This window comes from Chrysochloris asiatica, unplaced genomic scaffold (genome assembly GCF_000296735.1).
Source record: "Chrysochloris asiatica unplaced genomic scaffold, ChrAsi1.0 scaffold00022, whole genome shotgun sequence".
In the NCBI taxonomy this organism is placed as follows: domain Eukaryota; kingdom Metazoa; phylum Chordata; class Mammalia; order Afrosoricida; family Chrysochloridae; genus Chrysochloris; species Chrysochloris asiatica.
Genome location: NW_006408540.1, coordinates 19,775,922 through 19,796,112, shown reverse-complemented (window position 1 = coordinate 19,796,112; position 20,191 = coordinate 19,775,922). Strand labels below are relative to the sequence as shown.

Genomic DNA, 20,191 nt, shown 5'->3' with positions numbered 1-20,191 from the left:
TCATTCTTCTTGGATCAACTATCAACACTCACGGAAGCAGCAGTAAAGAAATTAGACGACATATTGCATTAGGCAAATCTGCTGCACAAGACCTTTTTAAAGTGTTGAAGAGCAAAGATGTCAGCTTGAGGACTAAGGTGCGCCTGATCCAAGCCATGGTATTTTCAATAACCTCATATGCGTGCGAAAGTTGGACAGGAAATAAGACTGTAGAAGAATTGATGCATTTGAGTTGTGGTGTTGGAAGAGAGTATTAAAAGTACCGCGGACTGCCATAAAAAAACAAACCAATCTGTGTTGGAGAAGTACAGCCTGAATGCTCTTTGGAAACTAGGATGGTCAGACTTCGTCTCTCATACTTTGGACATACTGCCAGGGAGGACCAGTCCCTGGTGAAGGATATCATATTGGGTAAAGTGGAGAGTCAGAGAAAAAACAGACACCCCAATGAGATGGGCACAGTAGCAATGGACTCAAATGGAGCAATGATTGAGGTTGGTGCAGGACCTGGCAGTGTTTGGTTATGTTGTGTGTAGGGTCGCTATGAATCAGTACAGACTAGATGGCACCTAACAACGATTGTTCTTAGTTTGTTTGCAGCTTGCAACCTCCTTGGACTGTTAAGAGTCTAGATAGCAAGACAAAGAAAAGTCTGAACCCAGGATATGGAGAAATTATAACGCTTTCAATGCTAGTCAAATGTGGGATAACAGGAATTTAACTTGGGATCTAGAAAACACAGGAAGAATAAGACTAAGATGGCTGGAGAAAGCTATTCCCCCTTCCACAGGCTTGAGTGAGATGTAGGATTTCATCTAGCCAAGAGCCCTCTTCAAAAAAGGCAATGCAAAGAATGAGTTCCTTTTAGGCTAGAAAAGGTTTATAATTGGTGCTTGCCTACTTTAAACGTGGGAAAAAAGACTAGAAATGTTTTAACCACGTTTTCCCTTGGCTCAATCCCTTAAGGGCAGTGAAGTCTAACCCTATTTTTTATTGGTGGTGGTGCTGGTTATGTGCCGCGAGTAGGTTCTGGCTCATAACGAACTTGTATAGGATTTTCAAAGTTGTAAATCTTTATGGGAGCAAAAAACCTCATTTTTTCCTGCAGAGCGGCTGGTAAATTTGAACTGCTGACTTCACAATTAGCAGCCCAACATGTAACCCACTATGCTGCCAGGGTTCCTTCTACTTTTTACTAGTAAATGAAAATTCCTAAAAGTATAATCTGAAAATCCCTATGTATGATCTTGCTTCAAAAAGTTCGTGGAAGAATGGAATGAAAAAAGAACTGATTTTTCCATGAATTTTGAAGCCCCCTATATATGTGGTGTTGTGGGCTAATGCCTCAGACTGCAAAGTTGTTTGAACTGCAAGGTCGGTGGTTCAAATTCACCAGTTGCTCGTTGGAAACCCTATACAGGGTGGCTGTGAGTTGGAACTGACTTGATGGCACTTAACAACAACAACATACACAGCTGCAATGACAAAAATGTAATAAACAAATACATTTAATCCTACTTTATTGAAAAGAGATAAAGTAAACAGAGTATCTTTTTAGAGTCTTTAGGGCCTTTAGGCTAATTTATAGGGAAGAGTGTTTGAAAACAGTTTTTTTGTTGATGTTGTTAAGTGCCGTGGAGTCAGTTCTGACTCACAGCAACCCTATGTAGGATTTCGGAGTTTGTAAATCTTTGAGGGAGCAGAAAGCCTCACCTTTAGCCTGCAAAACTTTTGTAGTGCAACATTAAGTATTTTTTGATAATGTCCAAGACAGATGCATGCACCATGGTGTCAGGGTGGTTCCAATGTATGTGTACTATGAAAAGGAATTTGGATGACTTCCACAGTCACTATTTAGTCATCAATATTTAAACTTAAGACAAAACTACAGTTCTTGAGGTAATTTTTCTTTAAAAAATTAAACAGTATAGAAATGCTAATCTTTAATATTGTACTCACATCTTTGCACTACAAATAAAACACAAATGATATGAATTAGTTTATTTATGAGAAGACTGTGGTTTTGAGATAACTTCTTATCTTCTCTTTTTAGCTCTTTTCCTTTTGGTTATTTCTCATTGTCACACAAGCTTTGTAAGAAAACACACTTGGAGAAGTCAGATCTCTAGCAGCCTCTATAAAATATTAGGCATCGTAGGCTTTAGAGCAGGAAGCGCAGTGGCTTTGTAGGATAAGCACTGGACTATGAACCACAAGATAGGCAGCTGGAGTTCCCGAAAAGATTTACTGTTTCAGAAACTCTAGACAGGGTTACTGAGTCAGAATCGACTTAACAACAAGAGGTATTGAAGTAGAAATAGCTTTTATACAATGTGAATTTTAATGATCCATTTTACACTTGCCTCCAATGACCCCCAGTTCAAGCTCAACCAGCTGCTCCTCAGAAACACTATAGAGGGTCGCTACTAGTTGGAACCGACTCAAGGGCACTTAACAATAACCACCACAATGACCACAGATCTGCACAATCAACTGCAGAGAGATGAATGCCAATTCAGAAAGCATTGCAAATTAGCTCCTACTTACAAATCTCAACAACTCAAAAATTTACCATACCTAAATTAATTTTACTTTCACAACAAGAAATAAGTTATTCAAAATTGAAATGTAACCAAATGTTGAAAAGCCATTGTTGATGTGATAAAGAGATATTCCATCGTCATATCCGAAACATTAATCACTGAATAAATTATAAGTGCCATCCGCTATCAATTAAAACATAATACAGATGTCTGTAAATGTCTAGATTGTTGTTTGCAGAAATACTTTGATTGCTTTGTCAAGCCAGTCTGTGTGAAGGCTTTTATTTAACTTTTGAAGTGAGCAAGACAGCCATGACGATCATGGTTTCGCATATTAAATCCTTAGACGTATCGCCAGCCCCCTCCAGTGTTTCTATTTCCGCCTAGTCTGTCATTATCTCTTGGGAGAAAATTAATTTTTCTGTTTGTCAGTAGCTGCTGTGTAAATTCAAACAGATAAATAAGTTTATATTATAAACTTTAATAAGTTTTATATTATAAAATTCAATAAGTTTAAATTATAAACTACTGTGGGCAAGTATTGCTATCTCATATGAACTCTATAGGATATGTCCCACAGCTATCTGTTCTAGTCAGCAAAATCTACAAGTTTTATATATAAGTGGAAACCGATCTCTTCCCTCGCACAACCAATATTTTAGTTCAGCTCTTCTAGCTCCCTATAACTTTTCAAAAGCTCTTGCCAGGAAAACAGAGTGAGAAAGGGATTGGGGGTATGGGTGGGAGAGAGATGTCTTTTTTCAAACTAAGGAGAGAAAATGATAACAAAGGATCATGTTTTTATTTAACACCCCTAGGTTTGGCGCAATGGGGTTTAGTGGAAAACTGCTTCTTGGTCTCCTCCAAGAAAACAAGAGAATGTGTACAGTACGACAAAGTTCCTATCTATCTGGATCAGTGACTACTAGAATACCAAGGGAGCTGAAATCAAATTAAGATAGTTGGCCTCCACATGAGATCAATTAAACCATCATCTCTAGAGTGAGGCACTGTGCTCTTAAACGCTTCCCAGGGTGATTCTATGGCATGACCAGTGTCGAGAATCCTTATCTTAGCACAGAACACAATTCATTATGAGATATGGGATTCCTTTTGAGAAAAGGTCACAAGAGACTGCAGAATACATATAAGAAGACTGTAGAATTTACACAGGATATACACAAAAGTCAACCAGAACACATAAAAGAGGCATTCTTACCTGCAATCAGAGACATAGAAAGCTGGAAGGGCTTATTTTTATCTGTTGACGCTAATCTTTGATTATACACCTTCATTGAAGGGAAAAAATGAGAGCAGGAGCCACATAGATATCTATTTAGAGACTGTAAAACTATACAACTGTATTAACACATATGGGTATTACAAAACTCACACACAATAAAAATACTAAGGGATGAAATAAAACAACAATTTTGGCCTAAGTGCAACCAGCTAGTATAATACAAGGCGTAACACACAAGGTCAAGGCCCACGGTGTCTGTTCTTCCCAACAGGCCACCAGCTTCATGTCTTATAGAGAGTAATGGCTGGGTGTGGGGGTGGGGGTGGAAGCTACATTTCCACAACCCCCTTGCCAGCTACTCTCCAGCTCGATTCTGTCAAAGCGAGGAAGGAAGATTTTTCCCTGCTGTGGAAGCAACTCTGGCTGCAGCTTCCCGATCTGTAACTGCTTCTTCCCTATTGCAACGCTAGTCATTCCATTTTGAATTTGTCACCCACTTGCAGCAAATTCCCTGTCAAATCTATTTCTATTTGAAGTATCTAGAGGTGTTTGTTTCCCTGATAGACACCAGCAGAGTCATCACTAAAGGTAGGGTTTGGAAGCCATATTTAAAATGATAGTGGTAATTTTACTTCGCTGATGTTAAGTGACATCGAGTTCCAGCTCACAGCAGCTGTTGGGTTGAACTGCTGACCTTGTGGGTAGCAGTCCAGTGTTTATCCTACAGCACCACAGTAGGTCACATCTAAAAAGGCATGGTCAGGTAATTGAATGAAGTGGCAGTTTCTTTCATGCCATTAAAAACACGTGCTTGCACGAAGGACAACTCAGTAAGGAAAGTATAGTGAATGGATGGAATGTACCGTATGATTAAAAATGCTACAAAACACCAGTTGTTGTTGTTGTTGTTAAGTGCCATCGAATCGGGTCCGACCCATAGCGTTAGCTGCTGTCAATAAGAAATTTACTTGTTTTTTTAACAATCCAAATGCTGGCACTGTCCAGAAGAATTTAGCATGTTTGTTTATAATTGTTACACAGTTAGACTGCTAAAACTTGTTCACTGAAACCTTTTGACCTGCATTAATGCTTTATGTCCCCGTATTTATATTAAAAATTCACACAAATGAAAATGGAAAACCTGCCAACACCTGATCTCTGTCCCCTATTTTTCCATTTGCATATACTTAGGTACCTTTTGACCCCATTGGGGGAGAATGAGGGGGAGTAATCTAATGTTCAGAACTACCAATAACAAAAAGAAGAGATTAAAAAAAAAATGAAATGCTTCCCATTATAGTGGATTCTTAAGCACGTTCTCCACCTATGCAGCAGGCTAGCTGGATGTCTTTTGGCAGAATTGTTACACGTTTGCAAGGAGAGCACACAGGTTGGTGTCTTCAAAGAGGCCAACTAGATAGGCTTCACTTGCCTCCTGCAAAGCACCAACAGCTGCACTCTGGAAGCGCAGATCTGTTTTGAAGTTCTGAGCAACGCCTTGCACCAGAAGCCAGACGGGAAGCTTATGGTATCAGAAGTTCGAAGACTTCTGATAAAGTCTAATTTCACGAAGTGCCACAGTACCAGGCCTATAATGATGAGGTTTCTTCACCCCTCCAGTGGAGGGTGACTCTTATGAGAGAGCAGCTTTGGTAGCTAGTTGCTTCCTGGGTGCTTCCCATGGGTTGATTTGCAGGCTGTCTGCTTTGTACGAGCCATGGTGCAGAGACCTCCTAACTTATCCTCCTTCTCCTTCAGCTGGAGCTTGGCAAGCTACAGGCGGCACTGACATTAGAGAGGGATGGCCCAAGTGACAATTTCTTGAAGACAAGTGGTTTATCTATTTGGTTCATCAGGGATATGTATCTTGTGCAAAATACAGGCATTGCAAATTTATTAAAAAGTTATTTAGAAAAGATAAATCTTGTTAACTGTGGTAGGATACTGACATGGTTAACCACTAACAGTCTTCCCGATGGAAGGCCTTTACTGCTCACTATAAATTCAGACAACATATACTAACTGTGATGATTCCAACAATAGTTTCAACAGTGGCTGCCTTCTTCTCATTGTAAAACTTAAGATCCAAAGTGAGTATTTTTTCTATGCGAGGCCACTTGTCAGACTATTTACTAAGTTTGGATTAGTGTCCAACATTTTATACCTTCAGCTTTCACTGTTGTAAAATATCTTTGAGAATTCCTTTTAGTGTGAAGGTTTTTGCTGGCATCACCGCTTCTGGAATAGCTGCATCTTTTTGGCCAAACTTTATTTACGTCAGTAAATTTGCTTTCACTATGTTCCTATTGACTCAATGGCAACAATCACCACTTCCGCTGCTACCGCCACGTTACCATGGCTACACACCCAGGTTCTTGAGTGGTGGCAGGGCTAACATTCTCACAGCCAAATATGACATCATTTATTCAACTCTAATTCTCCTTCCAGAAATATCACTTTTTGTTCTAAACTTTGTATTGTGATTTGGGAGAAGGTTTATAGAGCAAGTCAGTTTTCAATTCATAAACACTTAACTTCATGTCATTGGTTGCAATCCTCACAATGTAACATGCATCCCACTTCCATCACGTGTTTATCATTTCCATTCCTCCTCCTTTCCTAACCTTCCTGCCTTCTGAGCTTTATCCTTAGGCAAATGTTGCCCTTTTGATCCCCAATGGTTGATTGTTCTTCCCAGTGTGTACCTCACTAGTGTTACTGTTTCCCTTCTAGACTTGTCTACTGTTTGGCTAAAAGTTGAGCCATGGGGTGAGTTCAGTTCCAGATCTGAAGCACCATCACGCTTTGCTTCTTTGTTGGCCAATTCCCTCTCTAGAGTAACCATTTTTGTCAAATGTCACATGGGTTAATCACCCGGAGACAAGGAGGCAACACAATCACACATTTTTCTGAATAACAGATGTACAGTGGGCATCACTGACAGACTTTGAAAGAAGTGTCGAGATCAGTGTGCGTTATGTGTGTGCATCTGTTATTTACTTAGTCATCTGTGGACTGAAGAGCTAGCAATGGAGTCTGTACTTTATGCAATTACTCACAGTTAATACACCATGGTAACTAAAATCTGAACCGTGCTGTTGGGGAACTGGTGTTATTAACCAAACTGTGGTAACTAAAATTCATACATATCAGATACGGGTAAAAAGGGGACTGCCTGGACATACAATGCATGCAGAACAACGTAGGCCCATCTTGAATGTACAGCTCAGCACGAACTGTCAAACTGAGCACTGAACACATGGAATTAGCACCCAGATCAAGAGACATCATCAGCACCCTCAAGCTTTTATGTCTCCCTCCAGTTAGAACCATCCTGAACCCCTAACCCACATAATAGTGAATTCTTACAGCAAGGATTCACCTTGTTGTTGACATACACAAATAAAATCAAACGAGACACTTACTATAGCATCACGTGTGTGACCTTCACTATGTTGCTGTGTCACTGTTGTGTTACCTTATTAAGTTACTAAAACAAACATATTTATCTAATCCACTGCTGCTGTGCATCTAGGTACTTTCCAGTCACTATTAACACTCTAGTACATGTTTTTTGTTTTGTTTCAAATAAGTTTAAATCACAGTTTAGAATGTTCTGTCTCTTGGCACTGAAGGTGCTCAAGAGGTTGGCCAGTGTGGGAGACATGAAATCCCAGCGCCTCACAGCAAGCGCTGATGGGTGGTCCTATGGGAATCTATGCATCTATAATACAGGAAATCATAATAACAAAATGAAGAATGAAATACAGAGGACTTACATTGTTTTGATGATTAGCAACAGGTTTGTAATTGGTTGTTACAACTTTGTCCAGCTGTTGCGATAGTCTTACAGGCTTGGAAGATTCTTCTATTTGCAATCTGAAAAAGAGCAGACATTATTAACAACAAATTTCCTTGTTCAGTAGAGTCAAATCTCAGGAGTTATTCTTACAATTTTTCTTACTCAACAAATAACACAATGCTGTTGTAGTTTTTAAGTGCCACTGAATTGGTTCCAACCCATAGTGACCCTGTGTAGGGTTTCTGAGGAACAGTGGTGAGCTTGAACCGTTAACTTTGTGGTTCAAACTAACTTTGCAGTCCAGCGCCACACCAGTACACAATATGAAACACACACACACACACACACACACAGACTGTGTCAAAAATTATCTGCATCCTGCAGAATTTATTTTAATCAACTTTTAGAAAAAACAACTACATCATTTTCCGACATAAACTCCTGGCTTTTCAATACACTTTGTCCACTCTCAACAAGTTTTCCCGCTCCCTTATTAAAAAATGTTTTAGGCTGAACTACAAATAACAAAATACACCACTGTCTTCAATTCTTCATCAGAGGTTAGTCTTAATCCTTGAAAGACTGCTTTCAAGGTATCAAATAAGAGAAAGTTCGACGGAGTAAGATGAGGACTAGGGAGGATGCTTTAAAAGCTCAAAAGGAAGTTTTTGCAAAATGTCAGTAGTGTGGGCAGAGGTGTGTGGACGTGCATTGCCATGTAAGACCATGACGCCTTTGGATAGCAGTTCTCTGTGTTTAATCCGAATTTTAGGCTTCAGTTCTTCAGTGAGCATCTCACTGTAAGGCCACTGCTGATTGTTGAACCTTTTTCCTGACAGTGTTCCAATACTGGCCCTTGAGAATTCCAGAAAACTGTAAGCACCAATGGTTGACTTTTGACCTTTTCTTGAGGATGTTTTCATTTCATACTCTGCTGTTTACTCTCAGGTTAGTAGTGATGAATCCATGCCTCGTCAACAATAACATTTTTTTAAAAGAAACTTTTACCTTCGAGTATGAGTCCAAATTTTGTTTGCAGATGTCCAAATGCTTCTGTTTATGCTCGTCCATGAGTTGTTTCTGTATCTATCTTGCACAAACTTTTCGAAACCCAAGTCCGTCGTAGATTATTTCATAGGCAAAGAAAGTTATGGCTGATTTACAAATGATGTGTCACATCATCTACTGTTGCTCGTCTATTCGACAGAATCATTTCCTGTGCATGATGACAACATGCACACTCAATGTTGTCATCAGCCATGGATGTGGATGGGTTGTTTTAACATAACCAAAGTGCAGATAATTTCTGACTCAACCTCGTATTTCAGTAAGAAGAAAACTGTACCTAAGAGGAACTTGTATGCAATAGGCTGGGTGAGCTAATGGGATGCAATGGTCACAGCAAAGAAACTGAGAAACAGATTAGAAACTTAAAATGTCTAGTTGATAAAAACAAAAATGATTAACTTCAGAGGGTGTTATTTAATAAGAAGGTGGAATCATCATGAAAGATGGGAAGGAAAGAGATCAGAATTTAAGCATTCTAAGGGTTTTGTTTTTTTTTCATTGCATAACTTAAGACACACAGTGACATTTTTTCACTTGGTATCTCCTATCCAATTCTGGTTTTCGGTCACTAGTGTTCAGTGCATCAAATCTGTTTGAGATGGTTTCTGAATTCAGGTGAAATATGCATATACGGTTGTACTTTGGCCCTCATGGATGGACTTCCTTAAGCTTCAACCTGAACTTACACAAAAGCAGTTCTGTTCTGCAGTCAGCCCCTGGCTTTGTCTTGACTGATGATATTGAGCTTCTCTATCATTTCAATATGTAGTCAGTTTGAATGTTGTGTAGTTCATCCAGTAAGATACATGTGTATAGTCATCGATTATGTTCTTAAAAACATGACAAAAACAAAAATCCTCAAAACTGGACAAATAAACAATATCATAATAAATGGAAAAGAAATCAAAGTTTTCATTCTATTGATCTAACTGGATCAATAGTCAACATTTACGGAAACGGCATTTAAGAAATCAAATGAAATACTGTTTTGGGCAAATCTGTTGCAAAAGACTTCATTAAAGCTTTAAAAAACAAAGATTCCATTTGGATAACTAGTGTTATCCAAATGTCAGTTTGACAATGCACATGTCAGTTTGACAATGAAAAAGAAAAGACAGAAGAATTATGTATCTAATTGGTGGTGTTGGCCAATAACACTATGGATTGCTACAACAATGAACATATCAGTGTTAGACGAAATATAGTCAGAATGGAAGGGATGACAAGACTTCAACTTGCTTATTTTGGACATGCCATCAAGAAGGCCCAGTCACTAGAAACGGGCATCATGTTTGGTAAAGGAGCGGCTCCATCACCATGAGGGAATTTTCAGTGATACAACTGCTGTCCCCGTGGACTCACACAGACCAATAGTCATGAAGACGGTGTATGACCCAGACCCACTTCATTCTGTCACACACACGAGGGGGATTCAAAAAGTCTGTGGGGGGAATCCCATTCTGTTTTAACTCCATTTCCCCAAAAACTTTTTGAAGTTTTTTTTTAAGCCTCCCTCCTCATATATAAAGTTGTCATGAGGCAGAGCTGATGCGATAGTAATCAACAACAAAAAAAGATTTCTGCAATAAGGCATTTACTTTTATAATCAGAAAAGGGAGTGTGCTCTCTTAAAGAAAAAAGAAGTATCAACATGTCTTTGAAGGTTAGTTTGAAAGTCATATTAATGTTGGTGTTTTAAAATTATCAGCATTATATATTCTTTGAACTCTTTGGTTTGATACAATAAGCTCTATAAAAAATTTCCATTTAAAATTCCTTCAAAAGTATAACTTGCAGTATAAAAGTTACCTGTCTTCATAATATTCTTATTATTTCATTCATTTAAAACAAACCCATGGGCCTCGAGTCGATTCTGAATAGTAATCCTACAAGACAGAAGAGAACTGTTCCCTACAGTTTATAAGGCTGCATATATTCAGGAAGGGCAGCTGGCAGAGCCAAACTGCTGGCCTTTTGGCCAGCAGCCCAATGCTTAACCCAATACACCATCAAGGCTATTTAAGTGTTTGAGTGAAGTTAATTTTATATTTATTTCTGCCTATTTATTAGTTGTTGTTGTCAAGTGCCACTGAGTCAGTTTCAACTCACTGGGTTCCTGAGGAGTGGCTGACTTTGTGGTCCAGTGCTTATCCTGCAGCGCCACACCAGGTCGCCTACTTATAGGTTGTTGTTGTGGTTAAGTGCCTTTGAGTCAGTTCTGACCCATATCGACCCTGTATAGGGTTTCCAAGGAGCGACTGGTGAGCTTGAACCACCGACTTTGTAGTTCAAACGGCTTTGCAGTCTGGTGCAGTAATTCACAGCACCAAACCAGGACTCCTACTTATAGGTATATAGACCAAATTACTGATTGCTGTTGTTAAATGTCATCAAGTCAGTTCCAACTCATAGTGATCCTGTATAGGGTTTCCAAGGAGTGGCTGGTGGGTTTGAACCACCAACCCTGTGGTTAACACTCTAGTGCTTATCCTGCAGCACCACACCAGGACTCTAAATTACTGCTAAGATGTTAGGAATCTGGCAATTGATTTTTTTAAAAAACGGAAGTAAAATTCACTATTTTAGCCATTTAAAATGTACAGTTTTGTAGCTTCTAGTATATTCACAATGCGGTGCAATAAATATCTACCTATTATTAGTTCCAGTACATTTTCATCATCCCAGAAGGAAACATCGTACCCATTAATGTCACTTTCCATTTCCTCTTTCCCAGGTATTGGTGACTACTAGTTAGTATTCTGCATCTGTATTTGCCTGTTCTGGACATTTCATATACTGTGGAATACTACAGAATCATACAACGGAATGCCATTCATATCCTGCTGTTTTCATTTAGCATAAACGCTGTCAGGGTGTATCATGTTGTAGCACAATCAGTATTTAATTCCTTTTTATGGTTTGGATACTATTTTACCCCATGGATACACCACATTTCTGCATCTTTGCATCCATTCATTAGTTGATAGACATTTACTTGGATTATTTCCATCTTACTTCCCCCATTTCAATCATTTAACTCTACATGTGATCTTATGGGACATTCAGGGAGGGAGGCACACACTAGCTCCCATCTTCCCCCTTAAACGATTACTCCTATTTACAAATTCCACAGGGTTTCAGTTTGGTTAGGTTAAGAGCTGCTTTATAAACAGTGGCACACTCATGTCAGATCCTTCCACTTGAATATATTTGTTGTAACCAGCTCTTGATTCAATTCATGTGGTATATTGTCCTTTCAATTCGAGCACGAGCTCTAAAAGGCAAGACCAGCATCCAGCATGTCATGCATGCCCTTTTTAACCTCAGCGTATACAAGCTTTTTAATTATATAAACACTGACTTAGCTTTTGTTTTTTTCTAAGAGTTCACATAAAAATTTACCCTTCCTATTATACATTAAAAAAAAAAAAATCAACTGTGGTGTTTTCATTAAAAGAGGGTATCTTATGATTTAAAACTCAAAAGGTTAATCTATGGAATGAAAATATAACACATTTTAAAATATCTAAATCTTAAAATACATTATTTTAATTAATCCTGAACAGTTTAAAATACTTCAGCAGGGTTCTTTACTTAACACTAAATAAAGAACTTAACATTATCTTATGAAGTGTCAGAACAATTTGCAACTCCATTTCAGCAGTGAACAAGGCACTAAATTAGACATCGCTGACCTTAACATGCCTTCAAAGTCAAACCAGGGTTTTCTGGCTTTGAACATGAAAAGATATAACTGGGTAAATACTTGGTTTATACAGCAGATTGGCACATTGCAGAAGTGACAAGGCTGAACTGGGGGAAAGACTAAAAGCCTCATTCTACCCAGGCCATTTTTCAAAAAAAAAAAAAAAGGTCTTCAGTAGCTTTCTGTGGTCCCTTAGATGCAGCCAACCTTGTTTTACCTTCATTTCAGAAATCATTAAAAAAAGAGACAAGGTGCTAGTTATTTGCACCCCACAGGATAACTCAGAACACTACTTCCACATTCTTAGGGGGCTAGGACTTCCTTTGTAGCTCCCATATTTGGAGAAGTGTTTGGAAACACATTTATAAAAGATCTGCTGTGTTATTCTTAAATCGCTTAAATCTATTTGTCAAAGTACAAGACTCTTTAAGAATCAAGCAAAAAGTACGACACAAAACACCAGGTAACATATTCAGTCAAACCTGAACTAGTATGCATTCTAATGAAAAAAAAAATATTTCTTTAAAATACATGATTTTGACATTTCCATCAACTGAGAATTGTATTCTTGAAAATCTGAGGTACTGAAGTTCCTAAGTTATTTATCTGGTTATATAATGTCAAACGTGTTAAAAGAGCACATATGTTGCTGTTGTTAAGTGCTGTTGAGTTGGTTCTGACTCATAATGGCCCTGTAAAGGGTTTCTGAGGAGCGCCTGGTGGTTTTGAACAGCTGACCTTTCATTTACCCGTCCAGTGCTTATCCACCACACCATTATTCAAAAAAAAAAAAAAAAATTAGCACATATATGTGGGACAAAATAAAAGAAAATACAGTATCTGTCTTACAAAATAGCTTACGTCAGAGAGATTAGTTTTAAAGTAAATTTATGTAAAATCTAGAAAGGTAAGCAGGACGTACAGTTTGCAGAGTGTTATGGGATGTCTTAAGGATTTTACTCCAAATTCCAAGGTTAATGGAAGAATTGTAAGCAAGTAAATAATCACATTTATACTTAAAATACTATCTCATAGGCATATGAAAGCTGGACAAAGAATAAGAAAACCATAGAAGACGTGGTGCATTTGAGTTACAGATGGATATTGAAAGTACCACTGACTATCAGAAGAACAAATCTGAATGCTCCTTAGAAGCCTGATGGCCAGACTTCATCTCTCATACTTTCGACATACCAGGAAGGACCAGTCCCTGGAAAAGGACATCATGCTTGGTAATGTGGAGAAGGTCAGTGAAAAAGTAGAAGACCCGCAACAAAATGGACTGGCACAGTGGCAGCCGCAGTGGGGCTCAAGCATAGCAACGATTGTGAGAATGTTTCAAGAAGTGATTTGCTCTGTTGTATAGAAGGTCACTATGAATGGGAACCAACTCGATGGTACCTGACAACAACAAAAACAAAAATATGAAGAATGGATTGGAGGGAGACAAAAAATGGAGTTAGGGAACTAGGTAAGCTACTCTACTAAATCAGAAGAAAAATATAGGACTCATTTGAAACAGGATGAAAGTAAAGGAATTGGCCTAAAATTACGAAATATTTTGAAGACAGATCAGTAGAAATTGCTGTGTTATGGAACTGGGGGACAATACTGGCCTGAACAACTATAACCTAGAGAGGGTGGACAGACTCAGACACAAACACTGCTTCCTATAGAATTCACCAGATTTTACTAGAAAATTTGCAAAGGAGATCCTTCGTTTCCAGATCTAGTAAAACTACTCCAGTTGAAAATGAAGAGAGTTTAGATATTAACACCCTCTACTTGAATTCTTATGAAGTATTATTACATAAGGACATGAGATTCTTTGCCTCATGCTTGAATTAAAATAGAAATAAACATCTAACACAGAAAAGTTTCAAGAGCAATTCATTTCTCTGGACAAGAAATAAAGATGTAGAATTATTATTACATGTTTAACTTCGCTATTTAAAATTAATTACTTTCACTACTGTTCTTATCCAAGGAGCTCTCGTATCCTAGTGAGTGACTAGTTTGGCTGCTATAATGACAGCCTTGAAAACCCTACACAGGGTCACTATGAGTCGGAACTGACTCAACAGCACACACACACCATTATTATTACTAGTACCCACTGCCATTAAGGGAGTCCTGGTGTGGTGCTGTGGGCTAATGCGTCAGACTGCAAAGTCGTGAGAACTGCAAAGTCAGTGGTTCAAGCTCACCAGCTGCTCCGTGGAAACCCTATACAAGGTCGCTATGGGTCGGAATCGACTTGATGGCACTTAACAACAAAAACTGCCATTAAGTAGATGCCAAAACACAGTGACACTATTTAAGGTTTTCAAGGTTGTAAATATTTATGGGAACACATAGTTTCATTGTTCTCTGGTGGGCTTAAACTGCCAACCTTAGGGTTAGCAGCCCAATGTTTAACCCAGAGTGCCACCAGGGCTCCCTGTGCTGCTGCTGTTGTTAAGTGCTGGTGAATTGTTTCCAACTCACCGCGACCCTGTACAGGGTTTTCTGAGGCTGTAAATCTTTGCAGGCGCAGAGAGCCTCATCATTTTCTGGTGGATCAGCCTGGCAGGCTCAAACCGCTAATCTTGTGCTTATCCTATAGAGCCACCATATTCCAGCCTACTATTATTAGGAAATAGTTCAAATTAACTCATTGAATTACTAGCCTTTTCAAGATTATCCCTTAACAGTCAGATCTGGTATTTCTTACCATGAAAGGAAAAGCTTAAAGGCTTCATTACCTAGGAACTGAAAATACTAATAAAATGACAACAATATATAATCAATTGTTGTTGCTGTAGTTAGATGATGTCAGTCGCTTCCAACCCACAGTGATCCTGAATAGGTCTTCCAAACAACTGGTGAGCTCGAACCACTGACCTTGCAGTTCAAACTGACTTTGCAGTCCACTGACTGCATTAACACACAGCGCCACACTAGGACTCCAAAATAATAAATAGCACTTACTTTATGCTGAGGACAAAAATAAGAATTTTACTGACATAATCTCAATTTCTTTTTTCCTTACAGCAATCGAAGTCATAACTAGAACTCAGACCTGTGTTTTACTTCTAGGTTCAAGCATTTAATCACCACACTATGTTGTTGTTAGGTGCATAGATAAACATCTTTCTGGTATTCTCTGCTTTGAGCCAAGATCCATCGGACATCAGCAATGATTACCTGTGCCCCATCCCCCCCTTGTTCCACATCCTCTTCTGAATCAGCTTGAACCTCTGGAAATTCTCGGTCCATTTTTGGTTGCAGCCATTTTTAATTATTGTTGGCAAATTTTTGCTTGCATGGGATGGGATATTAATGATATTGTCTTATGATTTCCACATTCACTGGATCACATCTCTTTGGAATGGACACAAATATGGGTCTCTTTCAGTCAGTGGGCCAGGTAGTTTTCTTACAAGTTTTGTGATAGCTGAGTGCCTCTAGTGTTGCATCAGTTTGTTTAAAAGATTTCAATTTGTATTCCATCAATTCCCAGAGTCTTTTTCTTTACCAATGCCTTTAACACACCTTGGACTTCTTCCTGCAGTTTCACTGGCTTCTGATCATACACTACTTCTTGAAATGGTTGAACATTGACCATTTCTTTCTGAGACAGTAACTCTGTGTATTCCTTCCATTTTTTGATGCTTTCTGCATCATTCAATATTTTGTCCAGAGAATCCTTCAATATTACAGCTCGAGGCTTGAATTTTTCTTCAGTTCCCTCAGCTTGAGGAATACTGAGCATGTTCTTCCCTTTTGGTTTTCTAACTCCAGGTATTTGCACATTTCAGTATAATGTTTGACTTTGTCTTCTCAAGCTGCCTTTAAAATGTTTCTATTCAGCTCTTTTACCTCTTCATTTCTTCCATTTGCTTTAGCATCTCTATGCTGGAGAGCAAGTTTCAGAGTCTTTTCTGACTTCCATTTTGTTTTCCCTTCTTTCTTGCTTTCTTAATGATCTTTGCTTTCTTCCTGTATGATGTTCTTGATGTCATCCCACACTATACAGTATCTTAAAAGGCCATATAACCTACTAAGATTTGTAATTAAGATGCTACTGAATTTATTTCAAAACAAGTAATTTCTCCTAAAAATTCATTAACTTGCCTATGGCTAATCCAGTATCTCTCTCTCACATGCACAAACACAAAGAAAGGCATACTCCACTTTACAACAAGTAAAAGAAGATACCCATTAAGTCACAGTAGCATTAGGCCCATAATAACTTTTGTCAAAATTATTTAAATATCTTCTTTATTATTATATCATACTAGGACTATTATTACGTAGTGGTGCTTACCCACTGTTGTTGTTGTTATGTGCCATCGAGTCGGTTCCGACCCATAGCGACCCTGTATAGGGTTTCCGAGTACACATACATAAATCTGTTCTGAGTTGACTCAGATTCATAGGAAACCTACAGAACAGAGTAGAACCGTCTCATAGTGTTTCCAAGGCTGTAATCTTTATGGGAGCAGACTGCCACATCTTTCTCACACAGCTATCAACCACAGCTGGTGAGTTGAACTGCTGATCTTTACAGTTAGCAGATGAGTGCTTCAACACTGTGCCACCACAGGGTTCCTTTGTACATATGTAACTTCCCTCAAATAATTTTAATAGATGATATTTGATACACTCTAACAAAATGGAAAATCCAAACCCTACTCTCTAACCCCAACAGTTTTGAGAAACGAAATCTAAAGATTCAGACAATAAATTCTCTACTTATCTCATTGGTAAGTACAGTGTTTTTCATTCAATAGCAACTCACTAAGTATTTTTTAGCAAATGAATTTTTTGCCATGGGCTGCCAAAAGAACCAACAGATCCATGTTGGAAGAAGTGCAGCCAGAGTGCTCCTTGGAGGCCAGGATGGTAAAGCTTTGTCTCTCATACTTCAGATACATTGTCAGGCAGGACCAGTCGCTGGAGAAGGATATCATGTTTGGTAAGGTGGAGGGTCAGAGAAAAAAGAGGAAGACCCCTAGCGAGATGGGCTGGAAAGTAGCAGCATCAATGGACTAAAGCGTGGCAACAATGATGAGATTGGCCCAGGATCGGGCAGTGTTTCGTTCTGCTGTGGATAAGGTTGCTATGAGTCGGTACCGACCTGAAGGCACCTAACAACAACAAATATGGTTTCCGAGGCTATAAATATTTACAGGAGTAGAAAGCCTCATCTTTCTCCTGGAGAACAGCTGGTAATTTCGAACTGCTGATCTTGAGGTTAGCAGTCCCACTCATAACCACTACACTACCAGAGCGCCTTATATAAGGGGACTAGAACTGTAGAAAAAAAAACTCAAGCCGAGAATTGCAATATTGAAGAGAGTCCAGGTGTGGCACTGTAGGATAAGCACTGGACTGCTAATTGTAAAGACTCGTGGTTCAAACCCACCAGCTGCTCCTTGGAAACCCTACACAAGGTTGCAATGATTCAGAACTGACTTGGATGACACTTAATGACACAACAACATGGGCAAAATACTGGGTGGACACAGGAAATACCAAAAGAAGATGGAAGGAGTACACAGTCACTGTACCAAAAAGAACTGGTCAATGTTCAACCATCTCAGCAGGTAACATATGATCAAGAACCAATGGTACTGAAGAAGCCCACACTGCACTAAAGGCATTGGTGAAAAACAAAACTTCAGGAATTGACAGATTACCAAGTGAGATGTTCAACGAACAGATGCAACAACATTGGAAGTTTAAATGTTAAAACTTTCATGAATTGAACCATATGAAGTTCCTATTTTATACCTCAAAGACATTCAAATTTCTACTTTATATGGAAGATATTTTTTTTAATTCTTAGCGTAAGCACCAGCTGGAATGTTCTACTCTAAGGACAGTTTAGGAGGGCCCATTGTTAGTTCGTGGCTTCTCCTCAGGTTGGGAGTGTAGGAATGTTTACTCCAAGAAAACTGTAGTCTTAATGTTTGTGGTTATTATCTATTTGCATCATGCCTTTCCTACTTCTGGGAGTAATTCTTAATTCTCTGTTGCTGCTGCTTCCTTAAATATAAACAAGTAAATAGTCAAAACAACACCAACAAAATACCCCTGGATATATGCATCAGAGGACTGTGTTGCTAACCACATGTACCTTTTGGTTTTGATGGTTGGTTGGTTTTGCCCAGTGTTTCCTTTTTCTAAAAACGGGATTATTGTTATCTGGACTGCTTGTGAGGAATGGAATTGTAAAGGCAGATGTTTTTTAGCAAGGAAGGGAGTGATGAACTTTTCAGCCTAAGAGCGGAGGTCCCTGGGACCATCAAGAGAGAAGAGCAGAGAGCGGGACCCTACCCAGAGAAGCAGTGATGCCTGAGATGGAGGCAGAGATGATGACGTGGAGAGATGGAGCTGTTAGGGACTTTAGACCCAGAGAGGGAGAGGGGCTGTGTGCTGATGACCGGGGGGCATACTTGTAGTGTATACCCTTTGGATGGTTGATGATGCATGGAGGGGATTGTAACCATAGCAATGAAATGATATACTAAAGGATGAATGTAAAACGAATGTTCTCCCATGTAAACTATCACATAATTCACAATAAAACATTAAGAAGAAAAACAAAACAAAACTGGATTAGTTGTCAATGTTTAACAAACATGTGATTTCCTATAGAAATCTGGCATTCTGCATCTTCTTGAATACTCCTGCAGATTAACAATCACCGGGAACTAAGGCCTTGTTACCCCCTAGAATGAGGCCTGTAGTCTCTTCCCAGCTCACCATGGGCCCCACTTAGCACCACTCTCTCTCCTTTACCTACAGGTCCTCCATACATCTGAGGGTAGGAGTCTCCTGGGCTGCCCAGGAGGCCTTTCTGTGATGCTCACAGTGTTCTGTCTCTGCGCTCTCTCTCTCTCACTTTGAAGAATTCTAACAGACACTTTTACTGTTTGTGCTATGGAACAAAAAGAGATTTTGAGGTCAGGGCTAAAATAAAAACTTTAGCAAAATTCAAGTGACATCTTCCCAAATCACTGAAACTTTGCAACAAGTTTATGGTAACGTTGCTCCACATATAACAAGTTTTTTGATGGATCAAGCATTTTAAGGAAGGTCAGGAAGACCTCAAAGAGAATTTAAGGCAGACCGGTCATCGCAGCAGACTATGGCAATTGTACTTTTGGATTACAAAGGAGTACACTTGATAGATTTTCTCAAGGGACATAGGATGACCATGGGTACACTTATGAAGAAGTTTTAAGAAAACTAAAAACTGCACTTTTTTTTTTTTTTTTTAAAAAGGCCAGGAAAGTTACACCAAGAAACTTTTTTCCATCATGACAATGCATTCTTTGAAAGTAGCAGGGGTTGCCCTATGAGAATTGAGTTGGGAACTTTACCCCATACCCACCTTACAGCCCTGATCTTAACCCCTTCTCACTTCTGTTCCCAAATTCAAAGCACATAGATAAGGAACACAATTTGAGTCCCCAAAGGATGCCCAAACTGCCATTTTGATGTGGTGTAAATGGGAGAGCACAGAGTTCTAGGGGTAAGGGTCAGACTGCCTTGAGAAAAAATAGCTTCACATTTTGATCATTTTGTTTAATAAAGGGTTCTGTGATTTTGTGATAGTACTTTTTGACTTCCCCTTGTCTAACTGAAATCACTAATTAATTAAGTTCTACCATAACAGCAATTGTAACTTGTCAGAGGCAGACTGCAGTAAGAATTCAAGTCTCCAGATTTCTCATCCAGGGCCATCAAGGTGAGTGTCACTCACAGCAACCCTATCGGGGGTTTCCGAGACGTACAGCAAGACTGGAGCAGATGGCCTCTTCGATACATGGCTAGCA

General features: G+C 39.0%; 1 protein-coding gene across 1 annotated transcript in view; it reads right to left on the bottom strand.

Moving 5' to 3' along the window:
* The window catches only part of GTF2F2 (general transcription factor IIF, polypeptide 2, 30kDa), a 176,871-nt gene that overhangs the window by 33,314 nt on the left and 123,366 nt on the right, over positions 1 to 20,191 (bottom strand). The window contains exon 6 of the mRNA XM_006837619.1: positions 7,566 to 7,665. Coding sequence (XP_006837682.1) covers positions 7,566 to 7,665 — 100 coding nt within the window. The remainder of the gene's footprint in view (positions 1 to 7,565; positions 7,666 to 20,191) is intronic.